We start from the raw sequence: 16,553 nt of genomic DNA on the forward strand, positions 1-16,553 counted from the left end.
TAACCGCTTTTTGTTCCACTTTATTTCTTTCATCCTCACTAGTGGCATAAATGGATTAAACATATATTTGTACTCTCAGTACCATTTCAGTGCCACAATTTTAAAAAAAATACAGCAAGGTCCCAAAGATCATTTGTTGTTTTCCTGCTAACAGACAGTCATGATAAAACAGTTTGTGGAGGGAACTGGTTTTTAATGCCTTATGCTTTACCAGAAGAATTGTACAATCTGCCTCATGCTCCCAAACCTTTGGTCATGGAATGTGCTAAACACAAGGACAAAATTGAACATAAGAACATTCTAATACCAAACTGGAAAAAAAACCAAGCCATAAATAAGAAGAAAACAAAACAAAAAAATAACAACAATAACAACAACAACAACAACAACAAACACAAAAAAAAAGACAACCAAACAAGAAACCCACCCAATTAATTAAGGGCCATATGTAAACCTGGCTCTTAACATTTTTAAAGATATTTAGAGAAGTGGACTGGTACGGAACTATATAGATTTTTAAAAGAGTGAAAACCTTGAATTACAAGAGGTTTTGGGAAGCTTAAATGGCTTGCACCCTGAAAAGGTTGTTGAAGCACCACAAACCAATGGAACTTGTCAAGATGGGGGGAAAAAAGATTAAAAAAAGAGACAGAGGGACTGTTTCCAACATCCCCTCTTTTAGAAGTAAACAACTCCCACATAGCTAAATGCCTTTATCATGGGGGCAACTAGGATGTATATTTTTTCTCTAAAATCCAAGCAGGAAAATAATAATTGAAGTTTAGTCATATTTATGATTTTTAAAAAGTGTTGAGCTGTCGTGTGGATGGACCAGGGTTGTCATCTTCATTTCTTTCAGGTCCAGAGTGAAGAGAGCAGTATGGACTTTATTAATTGCCCTTCTTCTCTCAAATATTATAAAATGAACATTAAACACATGGTTTAATTTTCATTCTAGCCAACTGCAAAACTGGTTTAAATTTAAAGGATTGGTGTAGTGCAAGAACAGTATGATCATTTCTAAGTGATTATACTCTTATCATTTCCATGAATTTGAATTCTTTTCAGAGGCTGAAATTGGTGCTGCTGTGCTCGTTATCAAAGCAGAAGAGACCAAACAGCAGATCAGCAGGCTTAATAATGAGGTAATAAGATTTTGTGGGGGTTGAAGGATATTAAAAATGATTCAAGGAATGCTGGAGAAAACTGAGGAATATGATAAATGTGTTATAAATGAGTTTAGAAAACTGGATGGAGTTCCTACATGTAGGGCAGTTTAGGGCTTTTAACTCATTCTCAGAATAATTTTCTACATGAAACCTACATAAAAGTTTGTGCCACATGCTAGGGCTAAAACCAGAATGGGGTTAGTGTATCTGGTTTTCTTAGGATTTAGTCTCTTCTGGGTATGCCCCTATTCGTCTCATTCCTCTCATTATTTCCCCAAGTTCCTTCTCTCATATTTTATTGTCTTGATGTGTGTTGTGCTTTTACAGAATTTCTTTGAAAGACATGCAAATCCATTCACATTCAAATTTACATAAAATGATTCAAATCACTTTACCTGTGTTCTACTTAGGATGAAAGAGAATTTCATCTCTTCCTGCTCAAGCAATACGACCTGAGGAATGCAGGGCCAATATTGTTCAGTGACACTTTCTATTCCTCCGTTTTAATAACTTCAAGCCTGTAATCAACTATCAATCCAACACTAAGGAGATGTTCTGTAGCTAAACTGTTTCATTTACACAGCGCTGGCACTACTGTAGCTAACAGGAGTAAAGCAACAGACTAACTTCACAGTGGTACTGCAAGATTAAAATCTGTTCCCATACTACTATGTCTTTCAATGTGAAAAGATTAGAGACAGTTCCTTATACTTCCACATAAGGAAACAAATAAGTCTCACCACACAGTTTCACTTCTTCCCTGAGCTCTTTGGTTACCAGAAATGTCCAGGGGTTTTTTTTTCTTTCTTTATTGTGTACATTTTATCTAGCTATTATTTCCCACTTACAAAGTATTGAGCTTATAAACCTCCTTCATCCTGAGTCAGCTTAAATTGATTAGATAACTTAAATATCCCGAGCTAAGACTGCATGTGTGGTTAGTTAGTTACTATGGATGCATCATCTCATTTGTATGTCAAGCTGTAGAGTTCAGAAAAAAGTCTCCGGACCCATTGACTATGGGTCATGAAAAACTATGTGTTTTTATATGGTTTGGTCAAAGAACTCAAAGAAAACCTTCAAGATGTTCACTGACGCCACCATCATGATAGAAAACTATATTTCCTATGTAATGCTTTTGAAACACACAAGCCATATTGATTCATCCCTTTTGAGGACGGTCATTTTTAAAATAGGAGGATGTATTATATGGCTATCTGCAAGAGGCAGTTGGAAAATATATCATGGTGACAGATGTTCCAAGGCAGGCATCTTGTGGATTAAATAAACATTTCAACTGGAACAGTTCTGGGATTCTCATTGCTTTTCTGGTGAAAAGTGATAAATAAATAAATCTTGGAGCAGGGCAATATGTTAATCAAAAAAGAAAAAAACCTCCACATGTTCAAGGTCGTTTCTCTCCACATGCAATTTTAATTTTGCCCTAGTAATACTATCTGAACAAAATGTTACGCAACTTGTTCGTTCACATTAACATAACACAGGCTTAGATTTAAGGTTTAGATTTCATAGGTAATATTCTGGGCTCAAATCCCAGAGATGGATGGGTATCCTCCAAGTCCTCCCATGGATCAAAATTTACATTGGAAAAACCGCATGAACTGAAAGGCTGCTTAATTGCATATTCTACATGTACTCAAACATACCCAGCTGGAGTTTCTGAAGTGATAGTGTGGAGTTGGTGCTTACCCAAAGGAGCTTCTGGGTAGCCTTGCTGATCCATAGTAGTTGCTGCTTGAAGTTTTTTGTTGTTGTATAAAGTATAGAATATTTTTAGACCCAGTGCTTTCATCATTCCATCATTTGATGATGACCAGTAATGGGAACTTAGCACTGATGCTGCAGCAGACTACTAGCAGTAGTTAAAATACCAGCAGAGTCAGAAACAAAGCTCTCTATTTAAGACATGCAGTCTCCTCCTGGTAAAGAAAATATGAGAAAACAGGTCACAAGTAGCCAGCAGCAGTAAACACTGTCATTAATACATTTTCCAGTGGAGATCAGAAATCAATGAATGAATGCAAAAATAACTGCTTTCATGAAAGGCAATTGTATTACAACAGTTCATTAGTTAGCTCAGAAACATTTCAGCTATTCATGGGGGGTAAAAGACATGAGTCTTTCCATTCAGACTTTCAATACAGTCTCTTGTTAGCAAAGCAAAGCAAAATGTTACCCCAGAGAAAATTCTACAAAATTAGCTATATCTAGTTTAGAAATACAGCTGACTCTTGGCAGTATTTTAGGTATATGGCATTCACTACATAATCCAAAGCCCATTTCATTTACCTAAGAGAGTAACAGAAGTCAGTGCCTTGGTTTCACTTCTCAGATTTGTTAACTTAAGTAGTAATGGATGCACAGACTTCCTCTAAGGACAGTAATCTCCACAGTCAGCACAGTAGATGTGAGACAAATTTGAACACACCCCTAGTTGCTGTTGTACAGCTCCATGGTTTGGCTGCTCAGCCAGTTAACCACCTTCTTCACTTCCTCACCTAACTTCGCTGCTCATTGAGCATTCAAGCTGATACAGGAATTTTCTCCCAGTTCAGTATTGCAAGGTAGAGTGGAATAGGACGACTTTATCTCCTGGCATGTTTGTCCCTTCCTCTTAGAATAAATAATCACTGAATAAGGCAGGCATGACATTCATTATAGTTCAGTAACTTCACTATATGGCAGGTGAGAGCTAGGGGTTCAGGTTCTTGTTCTGGTAAAAACACAGTTATTTAAGCAATAGTTTCAAGATTAGGTTACTGAATATTTACCAGCATTGTACATTTTCTGAGCTGGGGAAAGCTTGATTCAAAGACCTGCTACAAACTAAGCAGAGCAAGAACTCAGGAAGAGTATTCTGCCTTACAATACTGTGTCCTTCCTTTGCAGAGATCTCTACATCTCTGGTCTTTCCAACGCATTTGTCTGCTAAGGCTGATCAAATGAGTGTATCTGAACATTTATCATATTTTCAGAGGCACCACTTACCTGATGCAATCATAGATAACTACTAAGGAGCCCACAAAGTAAAAACAGGAAACCACTAAGCAGATTTTCTGAGGTATACAGACAGACAAGGCGTTTAGATTAAAGCACTTGCCCATCACTGTCCCATTGCCTGTATCCTTTAAGGCTTTTAACTCTCTATCATTTGAAAGCCACTGCATGAAAAGGGCAGAGAAATACCTTGATTCAGTTTGAAAAACCAAACCTGAATTATTTAAAACAGATCAGTTAAAATAAGAAAAATACCCGATATTTAGCCATATTTCCCCCCCTAATTACAAATACACATTCTCCATTCAAAAACACAGGTATGTGATTTTGAGCTCAGATAAAAAGGCCATCTCATACAGTGCATGAAGAAAAACTCAGGTTGCTTTGTCATATCCCCTGGTTTCCTCATATGCAACCCAGCTTCAGTGCAGCCTCCCTCAGCCTCAGAAATCTGGGGGCTGATTCCATGTCTTACCACATTAGTGGTTGCCACAATTACAGTACTAAAACAGTATAATAAACACAGTACTCACATTTCTCCCATTCAACTGAAAAACAAACAAACATGAGGAAATATGAATAGGGTCAGGTTTGGAGCTAGATAATTGCCTTCTATTTATCTCCACATTGGAGCACTTAGTGGAAATTCAGCTATTTTTAATTTTAGGTTTTTTAAATGCAAGTACTTAAAATAAGCATCTGGCACTTATGCAGAGCAGAGAAAATATATTCACGGGGATATTTAACTTTCAACGAACAAAAGGAACAATCCTAAACAAATATGTTTATTTTCCAAATCATAAATTTTATGCATATATTATTTTAAAATATATTTCAATTCCAGCTGCCAAAAATCAGTCCCATTCTCCTCTCAGTACAGAAAAAATGCATTTTTAATATTAAAAGTATATGCAAATTATAATCAAGGCCACTAAAGAAAATTTGGTGAAGCCAGTCAGGCTTCTAGTTTTACATAGGGGGATATATTGTTAAAGTTCAATTTGCGACTTGAGAGTTCATATAATGAACTCGCTTGACTTAGAGTAATTAAATACATGCTCTTCTTAACAAGTTCATAACTCTATCAGCACACAAGAGAAATTATTTTGCAGCAAGGCTATCCCAGTGATTTGGTTTGTAAAACATCCTTCAATCAAGAAAAATGTGGCAAAAAGTGAACTAATGACATTTATAGATGATGAAACCTATTAAAAGTAATCTACCCACTTTGGATTTTAGCCATGTAAATTTCACATTCAAGCAAAAACATAAAACCAAGTATAATTTGTATGAAGGAATAAAAGCTTTCTAAACATTATATGCAGACTAAATTCACTTTGCCTACTGAGATTTTTAAAAATACATCTCTTTTAGCACTGGCATTCATGTTTCCAAAGAAGCTTGTTGTTTTGTCAGTCTACTCTCATACTTTGATAGCTGTAGAGAAGCCTTTCCAGCTAACCTTTTTCTTCTTTTAATGTTAGTTTAATAGGTATTGGCTGATGAAGGTGACAAAAATAGTTGATGCTCCGAAGCCTAGGTTATATTTTTTTAACCAGAGCACATTGCATGTACATGGTATAAGTCCCATATGCTGCGGTGTGTCCCTGGCACTTTTCCTTGGTGGAAAGGCACCAGAGACAAAGGAATTAACCAAGAGGCAGCCATGCAGTATAAAATCAACTAGACACCAAAAGCTGACTTCAAATTTGAATGAAAAATATTATTACCATGACAGATGATGACGTTTGTCCAGTTAATATCTAACAGGCATTTCAAAATGTTTCTGTACTCATAACATCTATTTTCCCAACATCTAAATTTGAATGCTTGTGGGTATGCAAGTTCATAAGTTCACAGCTTTTTCTTTCTTGCCTAGAAGAGCATAAGAAAAAGTTGATTGGTGTTCTCCTTCTAAAGTCAATTTATTCTGCAAACATGCTATTCCAGCAGATCCCAGCAAACCAAATTTCTTTTGACTTTCTTTGCCCATTACATTTGCTAAAAGCTCTTCACTGGTATAATTTTCTTTTGAATTGTCTTTGGTTTCATTTTTGAAGTCACTGACAAAGTACACAATGTCAAGCAGCCTTAGTAATTCCTTGTGAAGAAAACTCCCTTATACAGTTCAATTAAAGAAGATATGCTGTTTATGTATCCTGGGAGTATGATTAATGCCCACAAAGTGTCATTCAGCAGACCTCCATAGACAATTTTCTATAATACTCTGCATAGGCAGAACATTATATTTATGCCTCTGACATTTTCTTTTCGGATGTAATGTTTAACATTTATCTTTCTTGAATTTCATATTACTGATATTTAAAAGTGAACATGAATCCCATTTAGACATTCAAAATAAACATTAAATAAAAACAGATCTGGATAAGGTGCTGAAAAGAATATCTTAAAATGTCCATGGATGACAGCTAGCTATTGGTCATAAATCATTCCAATCATGTAAGAATCCTGCTTATGGTGATTATGTCCCCTTCACATTTTCTTGTAGTTCTGTAAGAATGTCAGATGGACAGTAACATCTTAGAAGTCTTCTGACAAGATATATATTACATCTAAAGTTTCTTCTTATATTTTCAAACAACTCTTCAGTTAAAGAAGACATATATACTTTTGCCATGGTTAATTCTTAAGAACTGTAATGTTGCCTGTCCTCTTTTAGCTATTCGTTTAGATGCTTGTAGAAATTGTCTGCTTAATGTTTTTGCCCAGTATCATATATACTACCTCAGGTTTCCTTTCATCAGTATTGCCAGCTTCTCCTCTCCCAACCACCTGGGATTTCCACAATCCTCCATTTTCTCTCAATCAGTAGCTAGTCGGTCAGTTTGTTCCTGGTAATTTTTAATTCCTTGCAGCAGTAATTTCCAAACCTGATTTTCTTATTGTCACCATTATGCTGACACTGTCCTGATTCTTTGCCAATCTGAAGGCAGAGTCCACATCCAACAATCACAGAATCATGAAATGCTTGGGTTGGAAGGGTCCATAAAGATCATTCAGTTTCCACCCCCCTATCAAGGGCAGGGACACCTTCCACTAGACCAGGCTGCTCAGTGATCCATCCAGCCTAGCCTTGAACACATTGAGGGATGGGGCACCCACAGCTTCCCTGTGCAATCTGTTCCAGTGCCTCACCATGCTCACTGTAAAGAATTTCTTCCTAATATTTAAACTAAATCTACTGCCTTTCGGTTTGAAGCCATTACCCCTTGTCCTGTCACTACATCCTCTTGTGAATGATCCCTCTCCATCTTTCTTGTAGCCTCCCTTTAGGTACTAGAAGGTTATTTCAAAGCCTTCTCTTTTCCAGGCTGAAAAATCCCAATTACCTTAGCTTTTCCTTGTAAGACAGGTGCTCCATATTCTGACCAAGTTTCCTCTCACACTGCTCTGCCTTGCTTCTTCTTCCCACCAGATTCACTCCAAGAGCCACAAATTATTATTAAATCTGCAGTTTGGGAACCCTTTTTCTAGACTGAATTTCATGGGACCCCTGTTAACTTGAATATATTTAAATACTCTAGTCCTTTATACTTCTCTCCTTTATCCTTGTGTATTTAATAGCAATAATCTTGGTGTCCTAATTTACCCAGACAAACTGGTCACTGGAACTACCAAAGAGCTGGCTAGAGAGTCAGCAGACAACCAATTTTCTACTCTTACATGGTAAAGCCAATTACACAACCTTCCAGATTCCTGGATTTATGTCACTGAAACTGAATCATCATATCATTGTGCAAATCCTATAGATTTAATCTGAACTCAGATTAGCTGCACTGGATTTTTTTTTCTTTCTTCAACTAGCTTTGTTTCTAAAGCCATTAAATCAGAAACATCTGTCACCACAATACCAATGTCCACAGAGCTGCTGATAGATGATCAATGAAGAGACTGTCCCTGCTCAATTCTTGTTTCATTCATTCAACAGCGCAGTCAGTAATAAACAGAATACCAGCAGTTAGTCAATCTGAGCTTCAAAGACAACTCTTTCTAGCTGAAAATCTCCCTGACTTAAAGAAAAACCAAGCAAGGGAATAGAGAAGCTGCCATATGCAGTGCAAGCCAGGCAGCTCCTCCACTCTGCCAAAATACAGCTTCCACTTCTCAAGAAGCCAATATTCATCTTCACTTCTTTGGGTGTTCAGAAAGAGTCAAAGCAGGAAGATATCTGGGTCTGAAGTTTGAATTTCAAAAGGGAGTAAACACAGGGAGAGAAAAATATATACAAATAAGAATCTAATCAGCATCTAATCAGAAAAGAAGTCATATTTTATCCATTATTTAAATTTAGGGTTCATTATTAAAGTCACCCTAGGACATTCAGAATTATCGAAGAACAGTGATGAGAGCTAGGCATTCCAGTTTAAATTTTTTCTTTAAAAAATAGATATTGAAATATATAATGGGAAGAAAAATAAATCTGTTTAGCCATTTAAACAAGCAACAAGCATCACACCATTCCTACCTAGCTACATGGAACAAAATATTCAAACTGCTGAATAGTTTGATACTGGTAGTAAAGAAAAATACTCTTTCTTCTGAAACTGTTGAAGTAATTTTAAAATGCAAAATACATCTACTGAAAATTTTATTTTAACCTCTATTTTGAATATATTCTTTCCTGATAACATAGTCTACTAAAAAGGCACCAGCACATTGCTTTCAACCAGTTTGAGAAACACCTCCTGCTACTTGAAGTTAAATCTGTATAAAACCCAGTTTCTACATCCGGAAATATTGCAGTATCCTTTTCAAGTCCTAGGAAGTGTTAAGGCAGCATTTCGAGTATATTTGGGATCTCGGAGATAATTTTAAAGCTGTCTGCCTAGCACAGCAGGAACCATTTGTACCAGTAACTGTTTTGCCTAGCAATAATCAGTGAGCTCCTGAAAAGAGTACAGCCTTACTGGCATGCCAGGAATTAGCCCTTTTTCCTCAGGAAGAAGCCATACTACTTTCGATTTCCCTTTCACAGACTTAAAATTCCTTTGGCTTTTAATCCCTGTTCTTTTGCACTTCCTCAAACAATGTGAATTGTTAATAGTACTGATAGCATTTTTCCCCCCTGTTACACTTTTTATTTGCATCTGCTCAGGGATCTCTTTAGGGTATAAAAATAATAGCATGAACAGGGTAATGTTGGTAGGAACACTAATAGTATGCTATGCATGTGTAGAACTACAATAATATAGAGACATATGATAATTAATAGCAATATAGATACTGGAGGTTTAATCTTTTAATCCTGTCATTGTAAAATCCTCAAAGCTGCATATTTTTTGTGTATGTGACATCCAGAATAGGTCCAAACAGATCTTACTCACTAAAAGTGGTGAATTAAGTTTGGCATAATTATTCTGACTATCACCCTACTGGAAATGATTAAAGCCTACTTTATAGGGGTTTATTAGGTAAATTCCTTCGTTGGTGCAAAGGCAAGTTGGTGAGAAGAAAACACTCTATGAGCTAGCTGATATATCAAAAACAGAGTATCTGGGCACTAGAGCAAGTTGTAATGATCAGAAATTCAGGTCTGCCACAAGTGCTGATGCTGGGATTGATTTTTGCTGTGTTTTCTTAATGATTTGGCAAAAGAAACATGCTAAATGATGATCCAACTTCTAAAAAGCTCATAAGTGATGAGAAATGGAAAACAAAAACGAGACTCAAACCAAACAAGACATTTTAAATTTGTGGATATTTTCACACAGCATTCATAGTTTAGGTAAGGTACATACTCATAAGGTAGTGTCAATATTTTTATTTGCACACCTGCAGAAAGCCCTGAAAAAATGATGCAAGTTGGGAAATTATGCACAGAAAATCATTGCTGTATCCATGAGGTGTAGGGGTCAGTGATGAACCTAAAAAGAACTGATGACCACTGAATTAGATAGCCATGAGTTTGATTGTCTGTCTTCCCCCATCCTACCCAAAAAAGCTTCTGGAGGTTTTCAATACCATCTCCTAGGGTCCAACAGAACATAGGAGCTCTTGTGAAGTTGATTTGTCCAGAAATCTCACTGTGTTTTCTCGCACTCTGACATTACCAAGAACCCTCACTGGCTCCTCTGACCCCATGGGAAGCCTGCTTATAGAATGTTTTGGCAGCATATGTTAATTTCTCACATTAACTGAAGTTACCAGGCATTCAAAGCTTAATCTCTGCTGACAGAAGAGGATCTAATGGTATTTTCTATCTACCATGACTCAATTAGACAAGGCAGAAAGAAGTGCAGACACAGAGATCCTGTCACCTGCCACTCAAGAGTCTCCTCCCTTTAAGGACTTTCTTTCCAGAGGCAGTGTGATCATTACGAAATTATTAAACAATGTATTGGGTTTGACCTCTAAGCTCAGGGAAAAATAAATAGATCTATAGGAGCTGTATTGGAGCTTCCTACTTTCTTCTCCGAATTTCTTTATAATTATTGTGCCTGTAATAACACAATCAAACTCAGCCTGAAATGTATTTCCAGCAGATTTCTTCAGAACTATCCTGACAGAACAATGAAAATTAGTCTGTGTAGGTAATCTAATCAGTGGTGTCTCTACTTGATGTTAAAGAAAAGCTCCCTGAATTAGCTATTTTCTTTTTGACAGGTAGCTTGAAGATTAATGTGCAGTCATGTCTTTTTTCAACAGAGTAGCATCAGTATGAGAAACTCTATTTTAATGATAATGATGGTCCTTTGACCTAAAATAGATTGATAACTATCATGGACACAAATTTACTTTCTACCCTTTGAAATTATGAATGGGTTACTTTTATGTTTGAGCTAGACTTTTCTTTGCCAAAACATCCTTATAAAGGCATAAAAAAATGTCCCCATTAATGTTCAAATGCCAGTCAACTTTAAAACACAGATTCAGAACTTGCCAATCTGATCCCCACCCAAAACAGCAGTGTTGAGGAAAGACTTCATGTATTTCATGGAACCAAATGGATGCTATCAGCAGTTTCAGCATTTAAGACAAAAAGTCTAATTAAAAATCTGATTCTTCCTTTTGCACATGCACCAGAGAAATCAATGCAATGGATTAATGTCTGTTATATGTAGTACCTTTCAAGCATACTCAAAAGTGCATGGAAACAAACTGTTCCACGATCTTATATTTTTAAATAATTAGAGGTAGCAAGTGGGTTTTAGAGTTTTCAGTTCCCCCCCCCCCCTTTTTTTTAGTAGTAGGCCACAAGATTTTCATTTAACTACTATTTGCATCCAGCAGCTTAGAGTATGGATTTCTTTTATTTTGCTATGAAGACAGCAGTATACTTCACATGTATTTCTAAACAAGATTTCACAAGACCTCATTTTTATGTAATTCCTCAGCATGAAATTGTTTAATAGGAAAGTTTTATGGTTTAAAATATTTAACAATTGATCATGAAAATACTGATGTCATTTGGAAATCATCTCAGTTCTGACCCTAAGACTGTTTTTTATATATAGAGAATGATTTGAAATCAGGTGAATTAAAGTATCTGGAAGGACTATTTACACATTTACTATCCCACATTTACACTAGCAAAATGCATTTATTTAGTGTAGAGACACTGTGCCAAAGATGAGAGTTGCTATTGCTAGAACGAAAAGAGGTGTGGATGTATGTACATATTTTAAGCATGGTGCATGAATAAATACTGTGATATTTTGCCCTTTCACAACAGATGACATCTTTAAGCCAAGAAGTCTCACAATTACGTAAGGATATGAAGAATGTGATGCACCTTCTGGAAAACCTGCTCACGTCCCAGAAGCCTCCAGGATTCTGTGCTGTGCACAACCTATCTCAAAGTCCCACACTGGACAGTCTGCAGCCTCGAGTGGCTTGGACTACACATCAGCCTTGCTCACACATGCAAGCTGGCAACTTCACTTGCACCAAAGCACAACTTTGTCGTGGAAACACACTATGTGACATTTGGAATACAGATCTGTCTTCTGTAGGCAGTAGTCCCCAAAGGACTGAACCCAACCTGCAAAATTCTATGGATGGTGAACTTTATTATACAACAGGCCTTCAAAATTCCCCCTCCCAGTATCAGGTAATTCAGAAAGACAATCTGCAATTTTTAAGATGCACCTCTCCCCATTCAGACACTACTCTGACTCCTCTTCAGTCTATTTCAGCAACACTTTCTCCTTCAGTATGCTCTTCATCAGAGACATCACTGCACCTAGTGCTGCCCAGCAGATCAGAGGAAGGGAGCTTTAGCCAAGGAGCAATCAGCTCACTAAGTCTCGAGAACCTGCCAGGATCATGGGACCTGGAAGGAACAGAGGGAGTAACTTCTGCACAGACCCCAGATTTCCCAATAGACATTGTGACAAGCACAAGGGATGTTAAAGATAAAGACTGCCAAGCCATAGATGTATGAGAAACAGTGAAGTGGTACTCAAAGCATGTTCCCAGCTGCCAGTTTTAAATTTAGAGAGTACTGCATGACTGCTTTATTTGATCCCCGTTTTGGCAATCATGAAGACTTACAAACATGAAAATTCAGACTTTAAAAAAAAAAGTAAGAAAAGGTAATGGTCCATACTATAGGAAAAACAATAAATTTCTAGATTTTAGAAGCATGTTGAAAAAACATTTTGAATACAGATATAACTTGTCTGTTTGACAGACTTTTGTGATAGTCCAAAGACCCTGAGGGTCAGAGCAGCTGGAAGTCTAGCACAAAGAATTGTCGTGGGTGACTTTTGTTCATTGAAGCAAAGGTTTTCCCTGAGTGTCTGACTGTTGTTCCCGAACAATATCTATGGCACTGTTTGCTTCAGGTGATCGTGGGTCCTGCTGGTCTTTTTGTCAGTTCTGTGAAGGCAAAGGACATTCGCTGCATGTCATCTAGACAATCAACCAAATAGAGCTGCTAGAGAGTGCTTAGATGTTGCACGTTATTTGTCATGTAAATGAAACCTCCTAATTTATCTAAAAATACTATTTTTATATACTTGGTATGAAACATGTACCTAAAAATTATTTAAAATATTTATAAAGAGAATAAGAGTTTGGTTTCATTTTGGTAAAAGCTTGCAGTTTTAACAAGAAATGCACTACCATTGTGTATTAGATCAAATACTATTTATTGTTAAGATATCATGTAGTTTACAAATGGCTTCCCTTTTATGTGCATGCAATTTGCAATGAATGTACTCATTCTGGTGGAATACAAATAAATTAAGGTATTATTTTATTTTAAAAAATAAAAGAGCTGGAATGTTGTATCCTATAATAAGGTATCGCTACTTAAAAAGTGAGTTGTTATACTGCTAACATTAAGTACTATTGGTTTGTGTCTTAGCACTGCATTGTCGTTTCTAAGACCAAGTCAACATTTAAATACATTCCTGTTTAGGGGCTTTATATCTGGTTAAGAACATTAAAAGAGATGAAAACCAATGAGCAAACTCAGGAATACTAAAGGAGAAAATTACAATTTTAGTAAGTCTGAATCAAAGAATTAAGATTAAAGTAGTTATTTATTAATTGATCTTTTTGTTTTATCTCTAAAAACTAACTTTGATTTTTAGTCAGAATTTTTTTAAAGGAAATACTATAGGTTTGGTGAATTATTTAATCCAGAATCTGACTTAATGCACCTCCAACTTTTTTTTCCTGGTATTTAATGTACTAGAAACATATCGCTACAGTGCAACCAAGGCTACAGATTTGCATTGGAATTTTGATTTTTATATATATAAAGATGCACATTGAGCATCAAATTTACATATCCTTTAACAAGCTTTCTAAAAAAAAAAAAAACACGCTTACAAGCCAAAATAAATGTCCTAAAATGGATAAGTAAACTAAGTTATATTTAATAATTCATGCAAACTGGTGGTTATCAAATTAAAATTTTTACAGAGCACAGATTTAGGTTTAACTTCCTTAAGATGTTGTTTTGGTGGGATTTTTAATAGAAACTTCAAAGATGGAATATATTTTAACATTTGGCTGTGTGTGGGAATACAAACCCCAGCTGATTACTCTGTGCCCAACTTACATCCTTCCACAGCCATTTTCCTACTGGTACAAATTAGGGATGAAGTGTCGTCTCCCATTTTGGGCTACCTGAATGTTGCCAGTGTGTCTACACCTCAATGTGAGCGTTAGTATACAGGGTTTCTTACCTTCCCTCTATTCCAGTTTTGACTTAGTTTAAGGTTAAATAGAGAAGTACAGATTAAATAAAGAATATCCCAGAAATTTAAAAAAATAATAAAATAATAATAGATAGTAGCAAATACAGTAGCAGGTACAGTTCTATGATATTTCTGCAAACAGTCCTGGTTCACCTTTAGCCGTCTGCTGTTGCCCACCCCACTTCAGCACTGGGCCGGAGGCTGGGGAGGCTGCCTGCTCCCCTCTCCCAGGGCAGGAGCCCACCTCAGCTCAGCATCCTACAGCCACAGTCCTCTCCTGTCCTCACCACAAGGTGCAGCTCCTTGGGATGCACGGATACATGCTGCACAGCTGTCCACAAATCCTGATTTCTCAGCCTACCGTATGCCAGTTACTGACTGAGAATGCGCAAACACACCATGCCTAGTTCCCAATATCATTTAACAATTTCCATTGCCCACATAAACTGGAAGAAGCATTTGCTTTCTCATTTTATATAAACCGTTATGTATATACATTAAGATTTTGGCATTGGGTTTTTTTTTTTTTATTTCCAGTATAAACACTGGTGTCATAAGATTAAAACCGGATGTTTTGTCCTGGAGTTTTTGTGTCAGTTTTGTATGAAAGTTTAAAAATGTCAGTGGAAACACAAAAATCCTCTTTGCATACACAGCCTTAGCTTTAGTTTTGTACATTTTATTCTCAAATAAAATTTTAAAAAAAATGCATGTGCAGTAATTATGTAGAAATAGCACCAGGATATCTGTGCTAAGTTGTTCCTTGCTTCTGCAACTGTCAAGCATCATCTCAAACAAAGCAGTCAAACACTGTTTGTACTGGCCATAGTTTCAAGGAACACACCAGGATTGCAGAGATTCTGTAAGATGGGAATCACACAAGTGAGTGCACTGCCTTCCAAGGAAAAGCTCAAGGAACTTCAGACAAGGCAAGAACACCTTCATTCCAGGCATTGTGGTTTAACCCCAGCCAGCACCCAGCCCCATGCCACCATTCACTCATTTCCTTCCTGTCAGAATAAGCAACAAAATTGGAAAAGTAAAAGCCAGAAAATTCATGGGTTGAGCTAAAGACAGTTTAACAGGGAAAGCAACAGCCGTGTATGCAAACAAAGCAAAACAAGGAATTAATTCACTGCTTCCCGTGGGCAGCAGGTGTTCAGCCATCTCCAGGAGAGCAGGACTCAGTCATGTGTAACTGTGACTTGGGGAGACAAATGCCATCACTCCAAATGTCCCTCCCCGCCCTCCTCTTCCTCCAGATTTAGTATGCTCAGCATGGCACCATATGGAATGGAATGTCCCTTGGGTAACTTGGGGTCAGCTGTCCTGGCTGTGTCCCCTCCAACTTCCTGAGCACCCCTCGCTGGTGGGTGGGGGAGGAACAGAAAACTCCTTGGCTCTCTGTAAGCCTTGCTCAGCAGTACCAAAAACCCTTTCATCACCCTGTTCAGCACAAATTCAAACCACAGGCCCACACCAGCTGCTGTGAAGAGCTGGTATGAAGAGCTGTGTGAAGCAAATTAAAAATCCCAGCCAAGACCAGCACACCTGGCCAAAATCAAGTAAAGAAAGAGGAAGGTCTTGAAGGCTTGTACTATTTTAAACTCCCTGACATCATCATAATATGGAAGTCCCAGGGAAAGCATTCCCCAATCAGCTTTTGTTGGAAAGTATCTGCAACCAGGGCAAAAAATTTCACTTTTGAAGGTGAAATGAAAATTCACAGGGACAAATGTAAAAGCTTATACTTTTGAAATGGAACAGTATCCAAGCAAGATTACCATGGACATAATAATTCTACACACAAAGCGGCCATCGAGGATTCCTGGGATTAAAGCAACAACCACTGTAATATTTACATGTTACCTTCAAAAGACTCTCAGTATGAAAATCAACACAAGCATACTCTAACATCCAGCCATCCAGTTCAGACAATTGAATTTATTCCTTTTTACACTAAGCTTTACAAAAATAGAAAAAAAACCATTTTTTTGTATGAATTGTTCTTCTCATCTAATTCTGCATCAGTTTACTTCCTAAATTTGTTACATTTCCTTCCTTTCTTGCATTTAACATCACTGTCCATTTCTTCTTCTACAGAGTAACTGCATTTTTTCCCTCTCTATTTGTTTCCCCGTCTTTTTTCTCACTTATTCAGTTTTGTATTCTCTTTCTAACGTCATCAAACTCA

At 37.0% G+C, this 16,553-nt stretch overlaps 1 protein-coding gene across 1 annotated transcript in view; it reads left to right on the forward strand.

Moving 5' to 3' along the window:
* Positions 1-12,705, forward strand: part of KCNH8 (potassium voltage-gated channel subfamily H member 8) — a 176,421-nt gene extending 163,716 nt beyond the window's left edge. Inside the window, exons 15-16 of the mRNA XM_030943733.1 lie at positions 1,069-1,145; positions 11,881-12,705. Coding sequence (XP_030799593.1) covers positions 1,069-1,145; positions 11,881-12,591 — 788 coding nt within the window. The 3' untranslated portion in view covers positions 12,592-12,705. The remainder of the gene's footprint in view (positions 1-1,068; positions 1,146-11,880) is intronic.
* Positions 12,706-16,553: the final 3,848 nt, after the last annotated feature.

This window comes from Camarhynchus parvulus, chromosome 2, assembly GCF_901933205.1.
Source record: "Camarhynchus parvulus chromosome 2, STF_HiC, whole genome shotgun sequence".
Lineage (NCBI taxonomy): Eukaryota > Metazoa > Chordata > Aves > Passeriformes > Thraupidae > Camarhynchus > Camarhynchus parvulus.